This window comes from Talpa europaea (genome assembly GCF_964194135.1).
Source record: "Talpa europaea genome assembly, chromosome: 14".
NCBI lineage: Eukaryota > Metazoa > Chordata > Mammalia > Eulipotyphla > Talpidae > Talpa > Talpa europaea.
In genome coordinates, this window is record NC_140082.1 from 58,331,246 (window position 1) to 58,358,977 (window position 27,732).

General features: G+C 37.5%; 1 protein-coding gene across 1 annotated transcript in view; it reads left to right on the top strand.

Annotated features, from left to right (window-relative positions):
- Nucleotides 1-236: 236 nt before the first annotated feature.
- LOC311184194 (FUN14 domain-containing protein 2-like) overlaps nucleotides 237-27,732 on the top strand; it is a gene marked incomplete at its 5' end in the record, with an annotated part of 31,104 nt that continues 3,608 nt past the window's right edge. Inside the window, 2 exons of the mRNA XM_084254048.1 lie at nucleotides 237-245; nucleotides 4,841-4,970. Coding sequence (XP_084110174.1) covers nucleotides 237-245; nucleotides 4,841-4,970 — 139 coding nt within the window. The remainder of the gene's footprint in view (nucleotides 246-4,840; nucleotides 4,971-27,732) is intronic.

Below are 27,732 nucleotides of genomic sequence, written 5' to 3' on the forward strand. Positions count from 1 at the left end.
CAAGCCCTAATCAACAAGTCTTCTTAGGTATAATGAGTGATACCTTACACTCCTTCAGATGGATTGTCTTACTGTAAATGAAGAATAGCTGTGGTCTCTCCATGGTCTCTGGAACAGAATAAGCAGGGAAGTGGCATGTTTCAAGAGGAACGACACTGGGTTGGAGAGTGATAAGGGACTTAGAAAAGAGATGTGAATATTAGGGTTTATAGCAACTCAGATGAATTACAGGAACAATGGACACGGTATGTTGGAAGTTGTGTAGAAAGGCACATTAAGTGGAGGATTCAGGGGAACCCTCAACAGGCTACTGCTAGTTTGTTTAATTGAAGGCACCAGCAAACTTTAAGGTGTCTGTTGAAATATATAATCACTTGAGCCACTTGTTACAGTAAATAGAATGTGATATCATCTCCCTCCACCTCAGGTTATAGAGGGTAGCTTAGATCCCTTCAAAAATTAGGAGACTTGATATTACTGAACTACATAGGTCAGGACTTTTGGTAAAAACAAAGAATTCTCAGACTTTGCCAATATATGGGCTGTCACTTTTTGCGTGGGAACTAAGAATGTGATTTTACCGAATATTTTACGTGTTTGGAGAGGTAGAATAAGAAACAGAAAACTGAATTTTTTTTTAAAAATAACTGAGATCAAATTTAAATTATATCAAGAAACTTAATATTTAGATAACCTACTTTTACTTGAATTTTTTAATACAGAAATTAAATCACTCATATTTAGTCAGTATTTTACCTCTCAAGGCTTTCCAGCAAACCTGGCATTGATTCATGGCCTACAGCAGACGATAAAGACTTAGATTTTGAAACCAAGGTAAAGTGTTCTTTTGTGAAAGTAATTTTCTTGCTCTTAATTTAGTTTCTCTTTATTATCTGAGTGTTGCTTTCATTCATGAATCACTGCCCCACAAGGCAGCTTCATTTTTTTTTTTTCATTTTTGCTACTGAATTTACACCATCATTTGTCTTCATCTTTTGGACAAACAAAATAGGAACTACTTACATTGTTTGCCATTCCAGACCATCTATATAAAATACTGCTCAGAAATAAATTCTCATTTTTCCCTACAATTAAAAATTCACCCAAATCAGACAAGCACATTTTGAATTATAATAAATAATAAATTTAAATTTTATAGTGTTAGTTTTTTTTTCAATACTACTTTTAAGCTACTTACAGTTTTTATTTTTGGTTATCCTGATAAAGAAAATAATCTAATGGATATCATAGTATTTGTTTAATAATAAGTTATAAAGGAAATAACATTTGGAAATATTGTGATATTATATTTATTTTATGCAATTTGATACTTGTTATTCTTAAAGCTGTTATTTTTTTTCCATAGACTGTCCCGAAACTGAACTTTGCCAAGCTAATGACTGCTTCTCAGCAATGCAGGAAAAACAGTAAGCCATCTGAAGACTATTTTTTGTGTTGTTCACTGATTTAAAAATACAGATATTCTTTTGTACTCTTTTACTTTGTTTTTACTATAGTACAAGCCAAATGTGCCATCATGAGACCAGAAAGTAGATGCTTATTTGAGAATAACAATTCTGAGAGAGAAAATGAAGATGTAGTTGAAACCCTTTCTAAGCCATCAATGAAAGTCCAGGACTTTTCTATCCTGCCTTTCCATCACCTGAGCCTCTCAAGTCTTTAGCAATCCTGGATCATACAAAAGTAATTCATTTTGTTCTGTTTTTAAAGCTCCCCCCCACCCCATGCTTGTGTACATAACATTCCCCTGATCCTTACCATGATGGAAAGAATCCTAGAAAGAAATTTAATTCCTTGAGATTACAATAGAGCACAGAATAACCAAAGAGAGATGTACAAAGGATTGAGATTTATAAAGATTGATGAGAGGAAACAATCCTTAAGTATACTATGGTGGACAGAAAAAATGAGAAAGCAACTAGGAATAACAGCTAGATGAATAGGAGGATGAGAAGGATGAAGGGGAGAATTCATGTGAGAATAAGATAAATATGAAGATTGGATAAGACAGTGAAGATGAGAAAGATTATTAGTAAAACATAACAGAAATGTGGGATTAAGTGAAAGCAGGAACTCTATCATAAAATATATAGAAATTATTTTATTTTATTGTTATTTTTTAAAAGATTTATTTATACAAGAACCGGGGTACAGGGCAGATGTACGGGAGGGAGAGAGGATTCACCAGAGACAGAGTTGGGAGCACAAGAGACAGACTAATTGAAATACACTGCTGAGGGGAGTAGCGGGCGAGACAGGAGAGGTCTGAGGTACCAGGTGGGTATTTCTCCGGCCGGCAGGGATCAAACCCTCACTGCAGAGGCTATGGGCAGCTCCACAACGCTGCGCCCAACCCTCTGCGCCACCAGGGAGGCACCGATAGAAATTATTTTAAATGCAAATTAACAAAGCCAGATCATAAAAACAATGTTCAGATTCTTCTGAATGTCTTATGAACTGAATGTCTTATGTCTTATGAACTGAAAGAAAACTTATTCCTCACTTTCTGTAAGGTTAATAAAATGATGACATAGTTAATATAACAAAACTTATATTCATAGACAATAGGAAGTGAAATGTTTGAGGTCTTACTGATATTTTATGAATTTTGAATTTTTGGCTCTTCTGTTTCTTGTGGTTTCTTTTGTTTGAGGGAGACTTTATTTCTTTAACTATCTTAGCTTACTGTTTGGTATAATCTTGGTGTAGGTATTTGATTTTTTTGAGAATAAAGAGAGGAAATAAGTTACCCATTTATTTTAGTCTTTTCAGTAATTAAAATTTCTCATTATGTAAATGAGGTTCTTAATCTCTATCCATTAATGAGAAATTAAATTTTAAGCTGCAGCACTCAAAGACAAAATAATATGGAAATAATTTTTTTCTGTGAAGATTCTGATGTATCTTTTCCTAATATTATCTGTGTGTAATGAATACATATATGCACATCAAATGAATGGAATCACAATTTATGATTTTTACCCCTAATATAAATATCCTTATTGTTAAAGAATCATAAGGAAGGATTCCCAACAGGACATGCAAAATTATTTCTGGAAGATGATTTTCACTTTTTACATATCTGTAGCAGTGTGTGCATTTCCTATTATTCTTGGGAAACTTTATTTACCTTATTTTTCATAGTTGTTAAGCCTAACATGTCAAGTCTTTCATACTGATGACTTTATTATTCAATCCCTTTCTTCTTTTCTAGGTGAGTATTGGGTCTTGCTTGATAATTGCAGATATATTTGAAGACTTTTACATCTTCAACTTGTATAATGGCAGTTTTATTAATTTTTTATGCTAGTTCCTTTCTCCAATCTTACCATTCTATGTGGCATAAGCAGAAAATGAGTTATTTTTGTGCTGTTCACAGAGGATGGGAAAACCATTTGAATTTTAAACTAGTGTTTTATATATTTTCTTGCATCAGAGTAATACTTAAAAGCACCACTTAATTCTATAATCACACAAGCATATCTCCTTTAGACTTTAAAACTTGCCTTTTAAAATTAATTTTAAAATGGACTCTTTTTGTAGCATCTTGAACTAGTGTTTTATAATGAAATCTTTTCATTAAGCTTAAAAATGTATATTACTGTGACATCCCAGAAGTGAATATTTATTTTTACTCGTGAGGAGTACATTTTGTATCCTTGGAACAAATGTGAATTATATAGCTGAAAAAAATCTCATTTTCTCCCCCCTGCTCTTATTTTCATTTTCAAAATTTTAGTGTTCAGTGTAGGCTTGCATAATTCTACCAGTTTAGTATAATTTACGAATACTTATCTTCTTAGCAAATTTTCCTAAGTAGGGAACATCATTGCTTCCTGTAGTAGAAATATTTCTAATCCAAATGTATTCATGCAATTTTTCTTCTAAGTCTCCTGGTTCCTCAAATTTGATATATTTGAAACTAAAGTCATTGTCCCTAAGATTTTCCTCTATCCTGACTCTTTGTAATTTACTTTGACATCTGTTTTTGCCATTCTAGCAAATAGCACCCCTGAAACCTCAAGAAGCAGCCAAAATCTTGGTTTTCAATCCTCCTTGAAATCATCAATTCAGTCACTCACCAAACTATATGTTTGCTTGCTTACCATTTTTGATATCTTATTACCGTAACTTACTTTCTCACTATAATTCTGAAATACTTTTCTCGTTTGCTTCCCTTATATCGTCTTCACAATGCCAACAGTGACTTTACTAACCTATATTTGCACTGATGTAACACCATTGTTTATTTAATCTATACTTTTACTTGAAGGGAAAGTTCATATGCTCACATGACACTTGATGTTTTTTGGTTTGTCTCTGATTCTCTACTTTTATTTTTCCATCCCACTCCCAATAACTGAGTTCCTGTGTTACTCTCATTACCCTGAGAGTCGTTGACTCTCTGCTTTGTATGTCATTATTTTGCTCCTATCACCTTTCGAGAATACTCTCACTCCCTTCTCCCTGCACTTGTTGTATATTGCAAGATAGAACCCTATCCTGTCAGCTGTTCCTGAGCTTTCCAGGTACAACTAACTGTGCTCTCCTTTGTGCCCTGGTTGTACTTTATTCATATCAGTTGAAAAACTCGTGAATTACACTTTTCTGTTCTTAATTTTCTTCATGTATTTCTACCCTAACTGAAATATTGGGGAGAATTTGTCTTTTATTTATATTTCCAGCTTTTTCCAGGCAGGGCTGGTGCCTATACTTCAGTATAGTAAATGTTGTGGTCTTACTGATAGATTAGTTCAGTGAGTAAGCATATGAATGAATGGTTGTTTTCTGAAGTTGGGTTTTTGTTTTGCCTTTACAGGAAGAAGCAACAAAGCCAGCAGTTGGAAATGAAGAAAAGGGTAATGATATTATTGATATTGTTCCACAAGAGCACATAAATAATTACAATTTGGCTTATGTTGATGGACCACACAAAAATAATAGAAGTGGTAAGTGAGTGACTATTTATTAATATTTTTCTATCCTTAAATGGTGGTATAAGCAAACCTAAAGTTTCTAGATCCAAATGAGATATCCACTTCTTTGTATTTTTTTGAAGCAACGTTGGATTACAGCATGGTTTGTGTTTTAGAGGTACAGTGTCTCCCCCTTCAGGTGTTGTCTCTACACCACACCCCCCACCAAAGCCCCCATCGTCCTGGGCTCCCATCCCACTTTGGTCTTGCCCCTTCCCCTTTCCCCCTCTAGTAGCCTCAGTAATAAAGTCAGCTTCCTAGGTTTTGTTATTGGTTTGACTTTATCTGACCCTTTGGTTTGTTTCTCTATTGCCACATATGAGTGACACCATTCAGTATTTGCCTTTATTCTTCTGTCTTATTTTTTTGAAAGATGTATTTATGCATTCAAGAACTGGGGTACAGGCCAGAGATGTGGGGGGTGAGAGGATTCACAAGAGACAAAGTGGGGAACAGAACAGGCAGACTGACTGAAATGCACTGCTGAGGAGAGCAGCGGGCGAGTCAGGAGAGGTCTCCTGCACCATGTGGGTAGCTCCCTGGCCGGGGATCGAACTCATGCTGCAGCGGCTGCAGATAGCTTCATAGGTTGTGTCTTAACCCCTTGTGCCACCAGGGAGGCCCCTGTCTTATTTTGCTTTGCTAATTCCCTACAGCTCCATCCATGGTATCTCAAATGGCAAGAGTTTATCTCTTTTTAATAGCCTAGCCATATTCTATTGCACATATATACCATATATCCTGATCAACTCATCTGTTTTTGGGCACTTAGTTTCCATAGCTTGGCTATTGTCAATAGTGCTGCAATAAGGAGTGCATGTGTCCCTTCAAATTAGTGTTTTTCTCTTCTTTGGATAGTCACCTAGGAGTGGAATTATTGGATCATATGGTACATCCATTTTTAATATTTTGAGAAACTTCCAAACTGTATTCCATAGGGGATGGATGGACCAGTTTACATTCCCATCAACAGTGTATAAGGGTTCCTTTACTCCGCATCCACACCAATGCTTGTTTCTCAAGCAAGGATATATATATATATATATATATATATATATATATATATATATATATATATATATCTCAAGCAAGGATATATATATATCTCCTTGCTTGTAATGCATCTGCTCAGATTTTCTTGTTTCTTTGCTGTTCGGCCTGGGATGGTTGTATATTTCCAAGAATTTATCCACCTCCTCTAGGGTATTCAGCTTACCAGCATACAGAATGTTCATAGTAAACTCTTATGATTCTCTGAATCTCTAAGATGTGTGTTATAAGTTCTCTTCTTTCATTTCTGGTCCTATTTGAATTCTCCCTTCTTTCCTTTGTGAGCCTATTTACAAGTTTGTCTGTTTTGTTTATTGTTTCAAAGTACCAACTTTTGGTTTTCTTAATCTTTGGGACTGTCATTTTGACTTTTACTTCATTTATTTATAACCTAATTTTTATTATTTCCTTCTTTCTACTGGATTTTTTTTCTTCTTTTTTTTTCTAGTTCCTTACATTGAGCGTTAAGATTATTTGATCTTTTGTTCATTTTATATATGTGGGCCTGTGTTGCTATATGCTATATTCTTCCCTCTTCATACTGCTTTTGCTGTGTCCCATAGGTTCTGAAAGGTTTGTCCTCATTTTTGTCTCAAGGTATTTTTTAATTTATCTTTGATTTCTTCATTAATCCAGTAGTTACTCAGTAGTGTATTATTCAGTCTCCACATCCACATATTAGAGGTTTTTTTTCCTTCCTTCATTTTTGATTGATTTCTAGTTTGATACCATTGTGGTCAGAGGAGAAGATTGGTATGATTTCAGTTTTTATGAATTTGTCGATACTTGTCTTGTGACCCACTCTGTGGTCAGTCCCGGAGAATGCCCCATGTACACTTGAGAAGAATATGTATTGAGCTTTTGGGAGGGTGGGGTGCACTGCCCTACAAAAGTCTTTTAAGCCCATATGGTCTAATTCTTTATTTAAGGCTACTGTGTCCTTACTTTCTGCGTGGTTAATCTGCCCATTGGTAAAAGGGAATGTTGAAGCCCCAGCCATGAATGTGGTTTTTTGCAAAGCCTATATTTGATAGTGATTACCTTATATAGTTCAATGCTCCTTGGTTTGGTGAGTATAATATTGATGAGTATTATGACTTCCCGATGTGTTTTTTCCTGAAATCATTTATTGTGTTTATCCCTGTCTCTCATGTTTTTCAGCTGGAGATCTATTTTATCTGCTATTGTCCCATTTGCTTGTGGGATTGTTTCCCAACTCTTTAGTCTGAGCCTGGAGAAAGCAGAAAGTTAGATTGTGTTTTCTAATCTAATCAGTCACTCTGTGCCCTTTTGAGCTCTGTACTTGACAGGAATAATGATCTTGCATGTCTTTGGTTAGGTTCTCGAATGTTCTTTCTCTGTGGTGTAGTGTTCCTCTGAGAACTTAGGTTGCCGCATGTAGTGTTTTTTCACCTCCCTGTTATTTGCTTCGTAAATATTAAGGCTACAGAGCTTCTACATTTCCAGTAGATGGCACTGCATGTCAGGGAGAAGTAAAATGTAGCTGGGTCATCAGTGAGTCAGGGCAGGGCTGAGGGGGAGTCCGGAAGGAGTCTATCACTAGTGATAGTTGTGCATGTGGGCTGGGCTTATGCCTGTGTTACCTCCATTTGTACATAACCCCTAAGGGCGTGTCCCGCCTTCCGAGTGAACCAGTCAATATCTATTTCCTTTAAGTATTTTTCTTTTGCTTTCTTTCTGCATAAGTATACCAGCTTTTTCTTCCTGAAACTTCTTCAACCCTCTGAAATTCCTTTTTGCTATAATATTTTATAGAAATATTCATAAATGTAGACTTTTTAAAAATAATTCATAGTAATAGGCATTGTCCTTAATGTATCTGTACCTATGTTTTATAGATATGATATCAGCATTAGGATTAGGAGAAGAGGAAGATACAGAATCACCTTGGGATTCTGAGGTACTGTCTTTTATTATTTTTTTTCCCACTGTAAGCATTGAATGACATTAAAATATAAAAGACTCTGATTTGACTTTATTTTCTCATCTCTGTATTTTCCCATTAAATTATTTCATTGTAGATTTAATATATAATTAATAACATGCCAAATTTAATACTACTTCATAGTACAATTCTGCTAATTGGCAAGAGTGAAATTTTATCATATAGGAATCTAAGTAGAATAAAAATAGCAAATTCAACACAGAGGATGTAGGAGGGGAAAGTAAATTAAGAAAAGAACAGTAATTCATAAAATTAAAAAACATGTACTAGAGAAAATAATTTCTAATAATATTGTTAAATATCTAGCAAAACTGATCTTAAAAAAACAAGAGAAAATAGAAATCATCCATATTTAGTTCACACAAACACTTATTTTTATTTTAACATTTATCATTTTTTACATTTTTTAGACCATATTTTCTTCCCCCCACCCCCTCAGATTGAGCCCCCATAGAATCTCCTTCCCCAAGGCATCCATGCACCATCACCACAGTCCCCTGTGCTCCTCCCTCCATCCCTCTCACCCCTTTCTCTCCTCCTCCCCTGCAGTATGTCTCTGATTTATAATTGTCTGCACACAAACACTTTTAAAGGGTGATAAGGTGCAACTTTGTGACATTAAATTTGAAAATTTAGGTGAAATGTACAAACCAATGTGGGGAAAATAGGAAATCTGAGTAGTCTATGTTCTGTTAAAGATGTTTAAATTGTAATAAAACAGGAATGACAAAAATTCTCCCCACAAAGAAAATCCCAGGTCCAGAGAGATCAAAAATAAAATCTCCAGATATTTCATCTAGACTTATTGACATCTCAAACAAAATCTTCCTTCAAATAGAGAAAATGGGAAAACTTATAATTTATTTTATGAGTCCAGCATAACACTGTTATAAAACCTTCTTCAGGACATTTAAGAAAAGAAAACTTAAAGTCCAATTTATCTCATATGCTGAGATGCAAAAATCCTCAAGAAAATAACCTCCCAAATTTAGGTTTATTCTGTAAAGGATTGCAGTGTGGCTTTGACATATAAAATAATGTTATCTTCTGCATGAATAGCACAAAGAGATAAAATATAGTAGTCTTGATAGGTGCAGAAAAAAACATTTGATAAAATGCAATATATATTTTTCACTTTAAAATAAATCCTGTAGGAAAGTATTTTTCATTGGAGACTTCTTTCATCTATACAATAATCTATAAGAAAGGGCATATTTTATGATAAAATGATAAAAGCATTTGCCCTGCATTTGAGAATGGGAGAACAGTGCCTGATGTCACCATTCCTGTTCAACACTACTGGAGGTGGTGTCACTGAGCCATCCCCCAGAAACTGGAACATTTCAGGATCTGGCATTTGCTCTGTATCTGTGATGTTACTGTGCCTGCATCGACCAGGAACATCTCTCTTGTCCACTGCAGAACTTCTGCTTATACTGACTTTTTGTCCATTGATGTCTTCTTTTCTCCTGTGTTTTCTATTTTATTTTCTATTTCATGTCAGCTCACCTGCACTACCACTAACTCACACTCTACCTGTAGTTCACAATCAAACTCCATAGAAAAGATTTATACCATCACACTGGAAAATGATTGAGCATTATCTTGAAAGGCAGAATATTTACATTCCATACAACCCAGGAATTTTACTCCTGAGTTTGCCATGAGGAGAATTTTGTACCTTTATATAAGGAGCAATTAGAAGCTGTGGCAGCACAGAACACAGATTATTTTCTGTTATGGGATGTGACAGATTTGTAACAGAATAGATTCATTAATCTGTTATAGAAGATTAATACAATTAAGCACACAACGATGAAAATAAACACACAGAAACAATTTGCCATTTATCTATGAAAAGAACAGAAATGCATTTAAAATATGGGAAGTAATTTCATTTTAAGCTTTAGTTATTAGATATATCACACAAATAACCAATGTTACCTTAATAAAAATAAATTTACAAAACATTGCCAAATTAGAGAGAAAAGGATTACTTTGTCTCCATGTTGAGCTAAAGTAAGATGCATGCAACATTTTAAAACTTACATTCTTCCAAATCTTTGTTTTCCAAAATGAAGTAAGCTCTACAGTGTTTTTTTTTTTTTTTAAGATTTATTTGTTTATTTATACAAGCACTGGGTACAGTCAGAAGCACGGGAGGGTGAGAGAATTCACCAGAGCCAGAGCCGGGAGCAGAGCAGGCAGAAGGACCAAAGTACACTGCTGAGGGGAGCAGCGGGCGGCAGGAGAGGTCTGCGCGCCATGTGGGACCCTCCTCTGGTGGCCGGGGAGCAGCTGGGGATTGAACCGGCGCTGCAGAGGCTGCGGGTAGCTTCGCAACCCAGCACTCAACCACTGCGCCACCGGGGAGGCCCAAAGTATTACTATATATTTTAAAACAAAATAAAAAATACAGTGGTGATCTAATTAGTACTACAGTGTCTAAGAGTCATAACTTTAGGCACTCTCAAGCTTTTGCACAGAAGCTTCACAATTTCCTAGCTCATCACTATAAAATTCTATCACATAAAATTCTATGAATTTTATACTTCTCCCAGTCTTTGTGCATTAAAGACTCTCCATGTAGATTTTTTTTTTTTCTCGTGCATTTTTTTTTTTTCTGGTGACCTCCTCTGCCATCCCTCTTCTTAAAGCCTCCCTTGTGCTCACTTAACATTTCATATGACAATCATTCTATAGCACATTATATCATAATTGTATATCTGTTTTTGAAGCAAGAAAAGTGTATTTCCTTGCTTACAGATGGTACTTCATACTTCTTGTGAATTAATAGACGAATGTAGATAAATGTTGGAACTGTACAAAATATATCAGTAGTTATTCTAAATATTGACCTTTTTGTGGATTTTTAAAAGTAGTAATCCTGGCTTGCCTATGAAAGAAGCAAAGAAAAATGAAAATAACAAATGGACAGTCAAAGCATCTGTGACTATATCCATGTTTGAGAAGGCTGGTTCCCTAACTGGTGGTGCGCTTCAAGTGAATGATGACAGCAGCTTAAGTTAAGTAGATCAGAATGATGGAAGGTAAATTCTCTAAGTTCTTTATTTCTAAGTATAGGAATATTAGCAGTGATTACTTTTTTCTGGGGATAAAACAACTATAATGTAGTGTACAGTCCCCAACAAGAGAGTTCTAGATAATATCAGAGAAATATTGTTGAGAGGTTACAATGAGGACCAGTAAATTTGATGAGAAAGTTTCAATAAATAGTTGCCCTTCAGCCAGTTTGTGGTGAGTGTGAACTGCTCCTTTATAGAAGAATATATACGGAGAAAGACAGTAGAAAAATGGATAACTTCAGAAGAGTTTGAGGGAGTTTTCTTTCTTATCTTAGATATTTATGCTCTTGGAAATGATCCAGCAGAGAAGAACATGTTTATTAAATTTGATTTTGTTTGTATTTCCAATGTTAGAAACTTGTTGACTGTCAGCTTGATCTATATTTAATGATTTGTTAATATTATTTGTAGTACATTTTCTTTGTTCATTAATATTACTCTTTTTATGTATTGCGTAATCCCCACTCTAGAAAATTAATTACATTGCAGATATTTATTTAAAAAAACTAGTCTCAGTTATTCTCTGTATTAAAATAGTTAACATGCATCTGAAATAGCTGTTTGGTTATGTTTTTTGGGCTTATAAAGAAAACATCTAAAGAAAAGAACAAGGTACAGTAAAAATTAATTGATAAAAAATATTATTCTGGGACCTCCCTGGTAGTGCAGGTGTTCAAGTCTCAGCACTGTCAAGCTAGTGCCAGCCACTGCAGCATTAGTTCAATTCCCAGACCCGGGGAGCTGACCCACAAATGGGGCAGTAGACCTCTCCTATATCACCTGCTGCTCCCCGCAGCAGTGTAGTTCAGTAGATCCACCTGTTCTGCTCCTCACTGTGTCTCTGGTGAATCCTCTCACCCCCACCATACCTCTGGCCTATAGTTCTTATATGCATAATAAATAAAAATAAATCCTTAAAAAATATTATTCTGTAGTAAGTGTCTCTGGCTCATAGTTTTTTGTTGATTTTGATTTTCACTTTCTTGTAGTTATTCATTTTCCTGGTCTCTTATTTAAGTTTTATAGATTCCTGCTATGAGTGAGACCATCCGGTATTTTTCTTTTTCTTTCTGGCTTATTTCGCTGAGCATGATCCCTTCCAGCGCCATCCATGTTGCTGAAAATTGCATGTGTTTATCTTTTTTGAATGCTGAGTAATATTCCATGGTATATATGTACCACATCTTCTTGATGCAGTCATCTATTTTTGGGCATTTGGGTTGTTTCCAAAGCGTAGCTATAGTAAATAGTGCTGCTATAAACATAGGGGTGCAGGTGTTCTTTGGAATTGATGTTTCTGTGTCCTTTGGGTAAATACCTAGGAGTGAAATTGCTGTATCATATGGAAGCTCTATGTTTAGTACGTCCAGAAATCTCCACACAGCTCTCCATAGTGGTTGGACCAGTTTGCACTCCCACCAACAGCGCAGAAGAGTTCCTTTTTCTCCACACCCTCGCCAACATTTGTTGTTGTTAGTTTTTTTAATATGTGCCATTCTCACTGGTGTAAGATGGTATCTCATGGTAGTTTTGATTTGCATTTCCCTGATTACAAGTGATGTTGAACATTTTTTCATATGCCTGTTGGCCATTTGCATTTCCTCTTAGAGAAGTTTCTTTTTAGCTCTTCTGCCCATTTTTTGACTGGATTATTTTCTTTGTTGTTGTTGAGTCTCATCAGCTCTTTGCAGATTTTTATCATCAGTCCTTTATCTTTAGTGTTGTGTGCAAAAATGTTCTCCCAGTTGGTGGGGTTTCTCTTTGTTTTTGTTATTGTCTCTTTTGCTGTGCAGAAGCTCTTTAATTTGATGTAGTCCCAGCTGTTGACCTTTGCCTTCACTATCACTGCTTTGGGTGATGTGTCTGTAAAGATGTCTTTGATGTGAATATCACTTAGAGTTTCACCTATATTTCCTTCGTGTATTTTATGGTTTCAGGTCTTATGTCTAGTTCTTTAATCCATTTTGAGTTGATTTTTGTATATGGTGTGAAGTAGTGGTCAAGCTTCATTCTTTTGCATGTAGCAACCCAGTTTCCCCAGCACCATTTATTGAACAAACTTTCTTTGCTCCAATGCATAGTCTTTGCTCCTTTGTCAAAGATTAGTTGACCATAAATCTGTGGGTTTATTTCTGGATTTTCTATTTGATTCCATTGGTCTGAATGTCTGTTCTTGTTCCAATACCATGCAGTTTTGATGATTATGGCTTTGTAGTATAGTTTGAAGTCTGGGAGTGTGATGCCTCCATTTCCTTCTTTTTTTTTTTTTTTTTCAGGAGAGCTTTGGCTATTCGAGGTTTTTGGTGATTCCATATGAATTTCATCAATAATTGTTCTATTTCTTTGAAGAATGACATTGAAATTTTGATTGGAATAGCATTGAATCTGTATATTGCTTTTGGTAGGATGGCCATTTTAATAATGTTTATTCTTCCAATCCATGAGCAGGGGATGTTTTTCCATTTCTTTGTGTCTTCTTCTATTTCTTTTAACAATTTTTATAGTTTCCTTTGTATAGGTCCTTTACCTCTTCTGTTAGATTTAGTCCCAAGTATTTGATTTTTGTTGTATCGATAGTAAAAGGGATGCTTTTTTTTTTAATTTCTTCTTCTTCAGATTTATTGTTTGTGTATAGGAAGGCCACTGACTTTTGCGTGTTGATTTTGTATCCTGCCACTTTACTGAACTGATTGATGAGTTGAATTAGTTTTTCTGTGGAGTTTTTGTGGTTCTCTATGTATATTATCATATTGTCTGCAAATAGTGATAGCTTGACTTCTTCTTTTCCTATTTGGATTCCTTGTATGTCTTTCTCTTGTCTTATTGCTCTGGCTAGGACTTCCAGTATTATATTGAAAAGCAGTGGTGAGAGTGGACATCCTTGTCTTGTTCCAGATCTTAATGGAATTGCTTTCAGCTTTTCGCCATTGAGAATGATACTGGCTGTTGGCTTCTCATATATGGCCTTTATGATGTTGAGGTATGTTCCTTGTATCCCAAGAATTTCATGGGCTTCTATCATGAATGGGTGTTGCACTTTGTCGAAAGCTTTCTCAGCATCTATTGATATTATCATATGGTTTTTATATTTCTTTTTGTTGATGTGTTAGATAAAGTTGATTGATTTTCGGATGTTGAACCATCCTTGTGTCCCTAGAATGAATCCTACTTTGACGTGGTGAATTATCTTATGGATACATTGTTGGATTCTGATAGCTAAAATTTTGTTGAGGATTTTTGCATCAGTGTTCATTAGGGAGATTGGCCTGTAGTTTTCCTTTTTTTGTGTTGTCCTTGTTCGGTTTTGGTATTAGTGTAATGTTGGCTTCATAGAACGTGTTTGGTATTATCCCTTCCTTCTCAATTTTTTAGAAGAGTTTGTGAAGGATAGACACTAATTCATAACTGAATGTTTGGTAGAATTCATTTGTAAATCCATCAGGTCCTGGGCTTTTGTTTTTGGGGAGGTTTTTGATTACCATTTCAATTTTGCTGCTTGTAATTGGTCTGTTTAGGTGTTCTATTTCTTCTTTATCTAGCTTTGGGTGATTGTAGAGTTGTAGGAATTTGTCCATGTTTTCTAGATTGTTGCACTTGTTTCCATATAACTGTTCATAGTAGTTACTGAGTGTTCTTTTGATTTCTGCTCTGTTGTGATTTCTCCTCTTTCATTTCTGATCCTGTTTATTTGTGCTTTCTCCCTTTTTTCCTTTGTGAGCCTGGCTAGGGGCTTGTCTCTTTTATTGATTTTTTTTCGAAGAAACAGCTCTTGGTTTCATTGATCTTTTGGATTGTTTTTTTAGTTTCAAATTCATTTATTTCTGCTTTGGTTTTTATCATTTCTTTTCTTCTACTGCTTGTGGGTTTTTTTTGTTATTCTTTTTCTAGATCTTTGAGATTCGAGATTAGGTTGTTTCTTTGAGTTCTTTCTTGTTTCTTGATGTGAGCTTCTATTGCTATATATTTTCCTCTTATTACTGCTTTTGCTGCGTCCCATACATTTAGGATATTGGTGTCCTCCTTGTCATTCTATTCAAATAATTTTTTAATTTCTTCTTTGACCTTGTCATTAGTCCAGTGTTCTTCCAGTAGTGTGGTTTTTAGTCTCCATGAGGCAGGAAAGTTCCTTGCCTTCTTTTTATGGTTTATTTCTAGTTTGATGCCTTCATGGTCAGAAAAGATGGTTGGTATGATTTCAATCTTGGTGTATCTGTTGATGTTTGTCTTGTGCCCCAGTATGTGATCGATCCTGGAGAATGATCCGTGTGCGCTTGAGAAAAATGTGTACTCTGTTTTTTGGGGGTTTAGTGTTCTATAAATGTCTGTTAAGCCCAAATGCTCTAGGTCCTTATTTAGAGCTTTAGTTTCTTTACTTATTTTTTGTCTTGTTGATCTATCCATTGTTTATAGTGGTGTGTTAAAGTCTCCCACTACGTATGTGTTTTCTCTGATGTCTGTTTTCAGAGATGACAACAGTTGTCTGATATATTCTGGTGCTCCTTCGTTGGGTGAGTATATGTTAATGAGTGTTATTTCTTCTTGAAGTATTGTCCCCTTGATCATAATGTAGTGACCATTGGGGTCTCTTTTTATTTTTTTGAGTTTGAAATCTGTTTTATCTGATATAAGTATAATTTTTCCTGCTTTCTTTTTGGGTCCATTTGCTTGTAGGATTGTTTTCCATCCTTTAACTTTGAGTCTATTTTTATCTTCTGTAGCTAAATGTGTTTCCTGGAGACAGCAAAAGGTTGGGTTTTGTTTCTTAATCCAGGCTGCAACTCTGTGTCTTTTTATTGACAAGTTTATTCCATTTACATTTAGAGTTAATATTGATATGTTAGCATATGTATTTGCCTTTGTGTTTGTCTTTCCTTTGATTTATTTATTCTTTTAAGAACTTTTTTTTTTGGCCTTCTTTCGTTGTTATTCGTCCCTCTGATGTTCTGGCTTTAGGACTCCTTGTAGTATTTTTTGGAGTGGGGGTTTAGTCTTAATGAAATTCCAGAGTTTCTGTTTGGCTGGGAAGGTCCTTAATCTTTCTTCATAGAGGAAGGAGAGCTTTGCGGGATAGAGTACTCTTGGTTGGCATCTGTTTCCTTGGAGTCTGTTGACTATGTCCCTTCACTCTCTCCTTGCCCGTAGAGTTTCTTCAGAGAAGTCTGATGTCAGCCTGATTGGTTTTCCTTTGAATGTTATCTGTTTCTTTCCTCTTGTCAGCTTCATTATTTTTTCCTTGTCCTGGATTCTTGGGAGCTTTACTATTATGTGTCTTGCTGTATTTCTCCTTTCGTTGTGGAAGTTTGGTGTTCTTCTTGCTTCTTGTATATCAATTTTCAGCTCCTTCTTCACATTTTGGAAGTTCTCTTTAATTAACTCTTTGAATATTTTCTCTGTTCCTACATCTCTTTCCTCTCCTTCTGGTATTCCTATAACTCTTATGTTTCCTTTCCTCATGGAGTCAGATAGTTCCCGAAGTCTTTCTTCGTTCTTTTTTCTTCGTACTTCTCTTTCCTTTTCTGTTTTGGTTCTTTTTATTTCTGTGTCTTCAAGAGTATTAATTCGTTCTTCCATTTCATCTATTCTGCTTTCATTGCTTTCCCCAGCGTTCTTTAGCTCCTCCATTAATTCCTTGATCTCCTGCATTTCTTTTGCTTCCCTCTTTAGGGACTCAATTTCCTTCTTCTGATATTGTTTTCCTTTATGAGTTCTGTCATTTTTTTTAATCATGGCAATTTTAAATTCTCTTTCTGGAAGGCTCAGAAGTTCTTCCAAGTTACTGTCGTTGCAATCGGGGGTGGGGGGTGGTTTTCTTCTTGTGGTGTGCTTTTTTCCTGAGGAGTTGTTAGGTTGCGTGTGGTTCTTCTACTCCCTACTGTCTGTTTTCTAATTTGTCATATGCTTTGGGACACTGTGTTGCTGGGACTGGCTGACATCTTGGGTGAGCTTCTCCACTCCCCTCTGGCTCCTCCAGGAGCCATCTGTCATTTTCAAGAAGTCTTTACTGAAGAAAGATCCCTGTTCTAAAATGCCGATGTGGGCACACACTCCCCTGTGCGCTTGGTCTGCCCCGGCGGTGGGTTCCAGCTCCCCCTCTGGGTTTGGACTGCAGGCCATAAGGGGCCTGGCATGGGCAAGCTTCCCCGCTCACCTCTGGCTCCCGAAGGAGCCTTCTGCAGGCAGTCTTTACTGAAGAAATGTCCTTGTTCTAAAATGGGGATGTGGGATGCAGACCCTGCGCATCCGGTCTCAGGCAGATTCTTCTGCGCGCCCGGTCTGCCCCGGCCGTGGATGTCCGCTCCCCCTGTGGGCTCAGACTGCTGGTTGGAAGGGGCCTGGCATGGGCTAACTTCCCAGCTGGCGACGGGCTCCTCCTGGAGCCTTCTGCCGGTTTCAAGCTAGGTGGCGCCAGAGATCTCTCCTATTGTTCTAGGGGAACTCTTTTTTTCACCCTGTGGGACAGGGAACAGAGTGGGAATGGTAGGGAAAACCACAATGGCTTTGGGGTGCTGTGTCTGCCTTGTGCCCCACCGACATGGATGACCCGCACCCCGAATTTCGTGCCTGGGTCTCAGTTCCAAAGCCCTCAGGTCCAGGACGCGGGCTATAGCCCAGCTCAGTGGCCGCAGGGATGGCACCTTTTGCACCCCGCTCCTGTGTCAGGGAGCCTGGTTTCTGATTACTCAGTGAGGGACATTCACCTCAGTGAGGGCCCCCGCTCCTCTCCCCACAAGCCTAGGTTGCAGGCGCTGGTACCTGGGCAGCCGTGATCCGTGTTTGCTTTTCAAGCGCGCTGCACCGCTTTTCTGCGCAAGCTTACCGGCCGGCCTGGGGCTGTTGTTCTCTAATGGCACCCGGAGCCGTTCCCTCACCGCTGCGGCGAATCCCACAGGGTTCTCCACAGCTCCAGTTCATGGGGTGTGGTGGCTGAAATAGTTCCTTTCCCCTCACAGTCCTGCTTGATGCGTAGTTTGTTCTTGTTGGTCGTTTTAGTTTGTTGTTTTCCTCCTCTCTGTTGGTTGGAGAGTGCCGACTTTGGGGGTGGGGTAGGGGAGCAGGGTTCTGCGCTTTCTTCCCTTCTAGTCCTCTTTTATGGCAACTTTCTTCCTCGGGTAGTTTGCTGGAGTCATCCGTTTATCTTCCGTGTCCCAGTTCTCACTGGGACCTGCCGCTTTTCCTCCCTATTAACTTTTTTTAATGGGAGATCTTACTCGCAACGTCTCCTCGCTGCCATGTTGCTCCGCCTCCTCAAGCATAGTTTCTTCATGTGTCTCTCAGCTCCATGTGCCTCCTTCAGGCCTCCTTCTGGCTGTCCTTCCTGCTTCCTTCCTTCCTCAGTCTCCTCTGGGTCTTCTTCTTCTCCCAGCTCAGCTCCACCCGCCTTTTGGGTAGGGCAGAAAACTTGGAACCTCCCTCTTTCCTGGGGCCCACCCTGTTGCAGTATGTTTGTCATGTATCAGCTCACCATATATGTGATTGTGTTTCTGGGCTTTCTATTATGTTCCATTGACTAATTTATTAATCACTGTGATAATACCACTGTCTTTTATATGTCTGGCAATGTCAGCTTCTATGTATGCTGGGTTTTTGTTGTTGTTTTGGATGTTCTACAGTAGGAAAGAGAATGTTGCTGAGAACATGTTTAATTTACAAAATATATTAAAATAATATCTGTGTTACCAGACATGGACAATGCCTTAGAGAATTACAAGTCCTTGCATTTTCATAATAATTTTAGAATCAGCTTGCAGTTTCCATACATACATACACAAAGCCACACATGATCTTGGAACCCTATTTGGATTGCACTGATCATTTTGGAGCAAATGGATACATTATACTGTGTTTTCCAATCTATGAACAAGGCACTTAGGACTTTAATTTTTCCCTGATTCTGTAGCTTTCAGTTAAGTATCTTGCCCATTTTTCTATTTTTATTTTATTTATATATTTATTTTTTAATATTTTATTTTATATAATTCTTATATCATTTTTCATTTTTGCACAATGTATGCATTTTCATTTTTGTTATATTCCCCATACAATTTCACCCCCCTTATATTGACCCTTATCCTTTCTCTCCCCCCCCCCACACTGTAGTGTGTCTCTGGTTTATAGTTGCTTGTTGATTTTGATTTTTAATTTGTATTAATTAGGCTTTTTCCTTGTCCTTATTTAGGTTTTCTAAATTCCTGCTATGAGTGAGACCATCTGGTATTTTTTCTTTTCCTTTCTGACTTATTTTGCTGAGCATTATCCTGTCTAGCTCCTTCCATGTTGCTGCAAACTGCATGTGTTTATCTTTTTTTGATTGCTGAGTAATATTCCATTGTGTATATGTATCACAGCTTCTTGATCCAGTCATCTATGTTTGGGCATTTGGGTTGCTTCCATAGCTTAGCTATTGTAAACAGTGCTGCTATAAACATAGGGGTGCAGGTGCCCTTTGGAGTTAATGTTTCTGTGTCCTTTGGGTAAATACCTAGGAATGGAATTGTTGGATCATATGGAAGCTCTATCTCTAGTAGGTCAGAAAATATCCACACAGCTCTCCATAGTGTTTGGAGTAGTTTGCACTCCCACCAGCAGTGCAGGAGAGTTCCTTTTTCTCCACCTCCTCGCCAACATTTGTTGTTGATAGTTTTTTAAATATGTACCATTCTCACTGGTGTAAGATGGTATTTCATTGTAGTTTTGATTTGCATTTCCCTGATTACAAGTGATGTTGAACATTTTTTCATATGCCTGTTGGCCATTTGTATTTCCTCTTTGGAGAAGTTTCTTTTTAGCACTTTTGCCCATTTTTGACCGGATTATTTTCTTTGTTTTTGTTGATGCCCATTTTTTTAATTAAATATATCCCTAATTATTGTAGGTTTGTATATTATTTTAATAATTTACCATATACTATTTTATTCTCCAATTTAATGCCAGTATATAGGAAAAATTAATGTTTCCACATTGGCCAGGTATTCTACAATCTTGCTAAATTCAATTATCCTGCAGGCTTTATAGATTTCTGAAATTCTTCTTTGTAAGCAATTGTATCACATTTGAATAAAGACAGGCTTATTTCTACCTTTCCAATCTTTATACCTCTTCTTTTCCTTGCCTATTCTGCTGAATAGGAATGCCAAAAAAAAATGTTGTATGGAAGTGGTGAGAGTGAGCCTCCTTATTTTGTTGTTGACTGTGGGTTCCTATTGGCTGGCCACTCAAGGGCAACTGTGGCCTATTTGCTATCTACAAATCACAGCAGAACATTCCTTGAGTATCTATGGAGTATAGCTTGTATCGCGAGGCACCTGGGAACACCTAGGCCGCTGTTGACCTGATTAGGTGACTATCTCCATGGTGGTCTTGGGATAACTCTGCCTGTGATAATGTCATACTTTGCTGATGTAAATGGTTCTTACATATGGTCACCATGTCCCCTTCCCTGTTCCTTGTAAAACTTTGTGCCTCATTCCTATCCTCCTCTCTGGACTCTATACCTCATATCATTGTCTCATGATGAGCTTTTAGTATCCTGTATGATTTCAATAAATGGCACAAGAAGTTCTTGCCTTGCAAACCTGCTCTATGACCATTGTGTCCCTCATCATGTTCCTGCCACAATGTGACAACAAAGTTCCTGTTGCAACATAGTAGCACCCACACAGGGACTTCATCAGTGACCACTGGCCTGGACTTACCAGAGATGAATTGTCCAGGGATCGCGAGCCATTCCTCAACCCAGTGAAGGGATAGGATGTCCGCCTCAGCTGTATCACAGCCCCACAGACCTTTGAGTCTGTGACGGAATTGTATGTTGTGACTTTCTTTCTTGCTTTCTTCTTACTTCTCAGCCCTTCTTTGTCATTAACTGTTTCAAATTAACAGAATGAAATTCATTCCACTTCTCCAAACCTTCATGCCTTTTTTATTCAGTTTTTTTTTTAATTAGGAAAAGATAAGCAGGTCCAGCTTTTTCTAATGAAATTTTCGTTGTGTTCTCCCTATTTCTATTTCTTGTCCCACCAGTGCCTTGCATGAAAGTTCCCTTTCTGACTGGATGTATGTAAATTCCATTTTTCTTTGGTTTTGCTAAGGAAGATTTGAAATTCTCCAAAGTATTCTTACTATTAAACTGGAGGAATAGAATATAAAATGAAATCAAACAGAATGGTTTTATAAACCCTTCTGAAGCCCAGGGACATAATTGCTGACAGGGAATTTATTTATTTTCATTCCAAGATAGAGTTTAACCCAAAAGCATCACTCCCATCATCAAGCAAAAGCTTACAAGGGCAATGTCCTCCTTAAAATCTCCCAAGGGTTTTACTTATTACAGTAACCCCCCCTCACAGGTTTCCATAAGCTGGTTCCAGTAACCTCTCCAGCCCATCTGATTGTACTGCCTGGCCTGTTAGGTGTGTGTGATCAACCCCTGCTTCTCAAAGGAAAGTACTACAACTTCCCTCACCAGAAATGTGTCTAATCAAGAGCTCATGGCATCTCATCTGAGCTGTTTCCCCTGAAGTTTCATGGTAGAGTTAAATGCTTTTTTATATATATATCAGCAGTTTTTAATATAATTTCCACACTTACTTATTCCCCCATTGGAATGCATTTTCTTCAGCAGTTGCTTTGAAGACTGTGCTATCAAACTATACGCTATTCCTTCTAGATGAGTATTCCCTTTTTAGTCTGAGAAATTAAGCAGATAGCTGATCCAGTGTGGCATGCAATAAATCTTTATTTCAATAATAAACTGGGACTGTAGGATATATCACATCCCAATGTAGTTTTTTTTTTTTTTAAACCTTACCGCTTATCACAATCGTGTACCAGTGAGTCGGTCATATTTCAATGGGAATTTTCATTAGTTCTATGCCTCCAATCCTACACATAATTCTAAGAATTACCAGTATATTAAGCTGTCTATTTTGTTACTCAGGAAAAATAAAGCAGTTTTCTCAGCATTTTAGACCATTTGAATAGGTAATCTGATTGAAGATTGTTTTTCCTAGAATCTGAAAATCATTAAGGTCTACTTAGGAAAATGGCAGTCATAAGATATTGAAATAGCTTTATTAACAAAACAAATGTTATTTGAAGCTATTTGATCTTGTAATAAACATTAAAATTGTGCTACCGTGACAAACATGTACGTAGAAAAGCTGCTGCATTGCTAAGGTTTATATCTATTCCTACTTATCTGGATTCTGTATCCAAAATGGTATCAATATTTTCTTTTGTTGAGTATCTATTAAGGTCATTACCTAAAGCTGAATATTGTGGTGGAAATCAGTTGTAAAAGTCCTGGTGTTGAATCCTGGCTCATCTTACAAGCTAAATTGATTAAGGTGTTTTAATCAAAATCTTGTAATCTCAGCTTTAGCTTATTGAGGATGGATATCATAATCCTTCATTTTAACCATATTGAAAGTTCAGTGAGGTCATTCATGGAAAACTATTATGTATAGAGGACTGTAAACACTAATTGCTCCTTGCTAACGAAAATCTTTTATTTGTTTCATCCTAATTTAGAGATATGGTATGAACATATGGGTCTTCTGTGTATAAATGGGGATTGTTATTTTCACTTAATCGAAAACTGAACTAAAGGCTAAAGGTGATTTGAATGACTAGGTTTGTATTTTTTATGTCCTAGTAAATATCGGAGTGGTAGGCCATTTCTGAGAGCTGCAATTATATGCTTCACTTTTGTGGAAAGTGAGGAAACACCTTCATCTGTCATTAGCAGGGAAGTAAAAGACTTTCCAATATGTCTGATTGATTGGATCTAGGTGACATCATTACATGTATTGCAAAGGACTCTGGGAGTTGGGGCCCTCTCTTCCATCATTTAAGTGGGAAAAAGCAGGGCAAAGGGATGTTAGATATAGAATTTCAGAATTTCTTTTACTTTCTCAATAGGATTTTTCAATATAAGAAAAGTCAAATAATGCCAGTAGATGATCAAGTTGCTCTCATTTCAAAGCAAACATTAATCATTGGAACTTAAACTATCACTGTAACAGAGAAAATATACTGGATTTCAATTTTCTTAACTCCTTGTTTAAAAATATGGTGATTCATTTATGTCATTCACATGAAATACAGTTAGTTTCCTTTGTGTCTAGTTGGATTGTATGCACCTTTATTGATTTCAGTTTTTGAGTTTGTGAAATATTAATACAATTCTAAAATTCAGAGTTTTTACAAAGGTATAGAGAAACATGTACCATCCACATCTCTCCTAATGTTTCTTTTTTAAAAAAAATATTTATTTATGCACACAAGAGCTGGGGTACAGGCCAGAGGTGTGGGGAGGGTGAGAGGATTCACCAAAGACAGAATGGGAAATAGAACTGGCAGATTGACCAAAGTACACTGCTGAGGGGAGCAGCGGGGCAAGTCAGGAGAGGTCTGCTGCACCATATGGGCTGCTCCCTGGCTGGCCAGGAATCGAACTTGTGCTTCCGTGGCTGGTACAGCCCCATAGGTTGTGTCCCAACTCTTGCACCACCAGGGAGACCCCCTCCTAAAGTTTCAACCTCCCTTCCTCTCTCTTGATATCCACCTACATATATACAATGAAAGGCTCTAAATCCTAAGTAACATATAAAAGCAAAGGAGCAATACTGATATATTTTTATTGGACCCTGCTAGAAAAAACAGAAAAGATTAATATCAAAATGTTGATCTTGGCTTCATTTTACTATAATGATTTCTATCGAAATCATATAAATCTGTGGAATTTACATTTGCTAATAGTTAAAATTAAATGCAAAAATAATTTTTCAGGTTTTTTTATACGACTGAAAGGGCTCACTTTATCTTTCCCTTCTCACCATGGCAAATGCCCTAACACCTACACAATTACAACATCGAGAACATTTAAAAGCTCTTTTACTATCAATGGACTATAAAGTCTCAGATAAAGAATTAACTCATTTTTTTTGTTTTTTTTTTTAAAGATTTATTTATTTATGCATACAAGAGCCGGGGTACAGGCCAGTGATGGGGGGTTGAGAAGATTTACCAGAGACAGAGTGTGGAACAGAACAGGCAGACTGACTGAAATACACTGCTGAGGGGAGCAGTGGGCAAGTCAAGAGAGGTCTGCTGTGTCATGTGGGTTGCTCTCTGGCCTGCTGGCCGGGATCCAACTCATGCTACAGAGGCTGCAGTTGCTTCATAGTGTGGTGCTTAACCCCTTGTGCCACCAGGGAGGCCCAAGAACTAACTCAATTTTTATTTATTGATTTTTTTTCAGGATGCAAGTTTTTTTTAATTAATTTATTCATATATATTTTACATCATTGTTCATTTTTAAACAATGTTCACCTGTGCACCATCACCACAGTCCCCTGTGCTGCTCCCTCCCTGCCTCCGAACCCTCTCGCTCCCCTGTAGGATATCTCTGGTTTATAATTGTCTGTTTGTTTTTGTTTTGTTTTGTTTTGTCATTATTTTGTTGTTATTTTTTTCTCCTGATCCTTTATTTGGTTTCCCCTATATTCCTCCTATAAGTGAAACCTTCTTAAATTTTTATTTTTCCTTCTGACTTAGTTCACTGAGCATAATTCCTTCTAGCTCCATCCATGTTGCCACAAGTGACATTAGTTTATCTTTTTTGATTGCTAAATAGTATTCCATTGTGTGTATATACCACATCTTCTTGATCCAGTCTTCTATTTTTGGACATTTGGTTAGTTTTCAGGCATTTGGGGTGTTTGCCTATTATAAATAGGCAAAAAATAAACATAGGGGTGCAGGTATTCTCTTTTTTAAATATTTATTTATTTATTTATACAAGAACTGGGTACAGTCAGAAGTGCGGGGGGGTGAGAAAATTCACCAGAGCCCGAGCAGGGAACAGAGCAGACCGACTGACGAAATACACTGCTGAGGGGAGCAGTGAGCGCGGCAGGAGAGGTCTGTGCACCATGTGGGACCCTCGCTGGTGGCCGGGGATTGAGCCAGCGCTGCAGAGGCTGCAGGCAGCTTTGCAGCCCAGCGCTCAACCACCGTGCCACCAGGGGAGGCCCCCAGGTATTATTTTGATTCAATCTTTTTGTGTCCCTTGGGTAGATTCCTAAGAGTGGAATTGCTGGATCATATGGTAGCTCCATTTTCAGTAGACTGAGGAAACTCCATACAACTTTCCATCGTTGGACAAGTTTGCACTTCGCCAGCAGTATAGGATAGAGGCCATGCTTAAGGAAGGATTAAAAAAAATAGATGGGTTCATGTCCTTCCCTGTTAAATGAGACTGAAACCATTATATTCATGAGCCTCTTCCTTATCAATTATTTGAGGATCTTAAAATAAGCATTAAAGAAAATGGTATGGGGGCTCATATACAAAGGGCATGATCCAGGGCATTGCAGGAAGTTATGAAATGACCCCATAGGACTGGAGACTATTAATAAAAACAGTCTTCACTGTGCCTCAGTATACCCTGTGGCTCCAAGTGTTTATAGACTATCTTCATATCCAAGCCAGACAAAGTACTGCTAATGATATCCCCATTGACCTAGACATGCTAATGGGTGAAGGACAATATGTCTCCTTGCAGGACCAGGTTAATCTAGATTCTCCAGTCTTTCCTCAAGTATCAGATGCTGTAATTAAGGCCTGGGTTTGAATCCCAGACACAAATACCTCATCAGGTTCTTTCATGTCTATTCATCAGGGAGCCACTGAACCTTACCTGTCTTTTGTCGACCACTTACAAATGGTCATTTCACGACAAGTAGACAAATAATGAGGCAAAAAATGTTCTTACTCTTCAATTGGCATATGAAAACACCAATTCAGATTGCAAAAAGGTCCTTAACCCCTTCTAGCTAAACCATATACCCTAATGTGAATGTCAAAATATTGGTACTGAATCTCATAAGGCCCTCATTTTGGCCACAGCACTCCAGTCCTCAGTTATGTGCTATAGCTGTGGACAATCTGGTCATTTCATAAAGGACTGTCTTAATAATCAATAGCCAAAAGTCAAGATCCAGGCCACTCCCCAAAACTAAATGCCCTCTCTGTCAATGAGGTTTTTAGACTTTCACGTTACTTCCTTTACGATCTGCTTCTATTATCTGCTCATCATCCTTACCAGGAGTGCTGACAGTTTTTGTTGATGGTTCCTCAGAAAATGAAGGGGAATAGTTCCTGGCATAGGACCTCCAATGTCTGGTGTACTGCCTTTACTTTGTCCTACCCCTCTGCCCAACATGCAGAGCTTGCTGCAGTCATACTTGCCCTTCAGACCTTGAAAAACAAACCCCTTAATGTCATCTCTCATTTATTTCATGTCACCAACTTAGTGTTTGACATCTTTACCACTCTTTTTTAAAATTTATTTTTGTATGTATTTCTTGCATCATAGTTCATTTTTAAATGATGTTTGCTTTCTCTCCACCTCAGGTGTAATCCTCATAGAATTTCCTTCACTAATGCACCTGTGCACCATCACCACAGTCCCCTGTGCTCCTCCCTCCATCCCTCTGATCCCTCTCCTTCCTCTTCCCCTGCAGGATGTCTCTGATTTATAATTGTCTGTTTTTTGTTTTGTTTTGTTTTGTATTGTTATTATTTTTTCCCTGATGTCTTATTTGATTCTCCTATATTTCTGCTATAAGTGAAACCATCCAATATTTTATTTTTCCTTCTGGCTTATTTAGTTGAGCATAATTCCTTCTACCTCCATCCATGTGGCTGCAAATGGCATGAGTTTATCTTTTTTGATTGCTGAATAATATTCCACTGTGTATATATCCCACATCTTTTTGATCCAGTCATCTATTTTTGGGCTTTTGGGTTGTTTTCAGGTTTTACCTATTATCAATAGCGCTGCAATAAACAGGGGTACAGGTGTTTTTTTGAATCAATGTTTTTGTGTCCTTTGGGTAGATTGCTAGGAGTGGAATTGCTGGGTCATGTAGTAACTACATTTTTAGTAGACTGAGGAACATCCAGACAACTTCCCATAATGGTTGGAACACTCTGTACTCTCACCAACAAAGTAGGGGAGTTCCTTTTTTACTACATCCTTGCCAACATTTGTTGCTAGTTTTTTTGATATGTGCCATTCTTACTGTCTAATGTTCTTCTTAGCCCCTTCGTGGATGATGCCCATCTTTCTCTGTTATTTCCTTACAGGCACTACTTCAACAAAGATCTTTTCAACTTTTCATAACCCATATCCACAGTCATTTTGTCTTGCCAGACCTTCTCTCCACAGGTAATGCTTTGGAAGATTCTGCCCTGGCTCCCTTCAGTGTTTTCGCAGATCCCATTTCACGCCAACTTTTTTCCACCAGGGAGCACGAAGTTTGGCCAAAACTTTCTCTCTTTCTGTCAACACACTGTTCTAGCCTTTCCCTCTTGGGTCAATCCTTGTGGTTAACAGCCTAATTAACTATGCAAATGGATGTTACCCATTACACTCCCTTTGGTAGACTGGCCTTTCTGCATGTCACTGTTGACACTTTTTCAGGCTTCATTTGGGCCACAACTCATCCTGGTGAAAAAGCCTCTCATGCCATCCATCATTTACTTTCTTGTTTTTCAGTAATGGGTCACCCCCCAAAGCTTAAAACTGATAGTAGCCCTATCTGTATCTCTCATAGCTTCTCTTCCT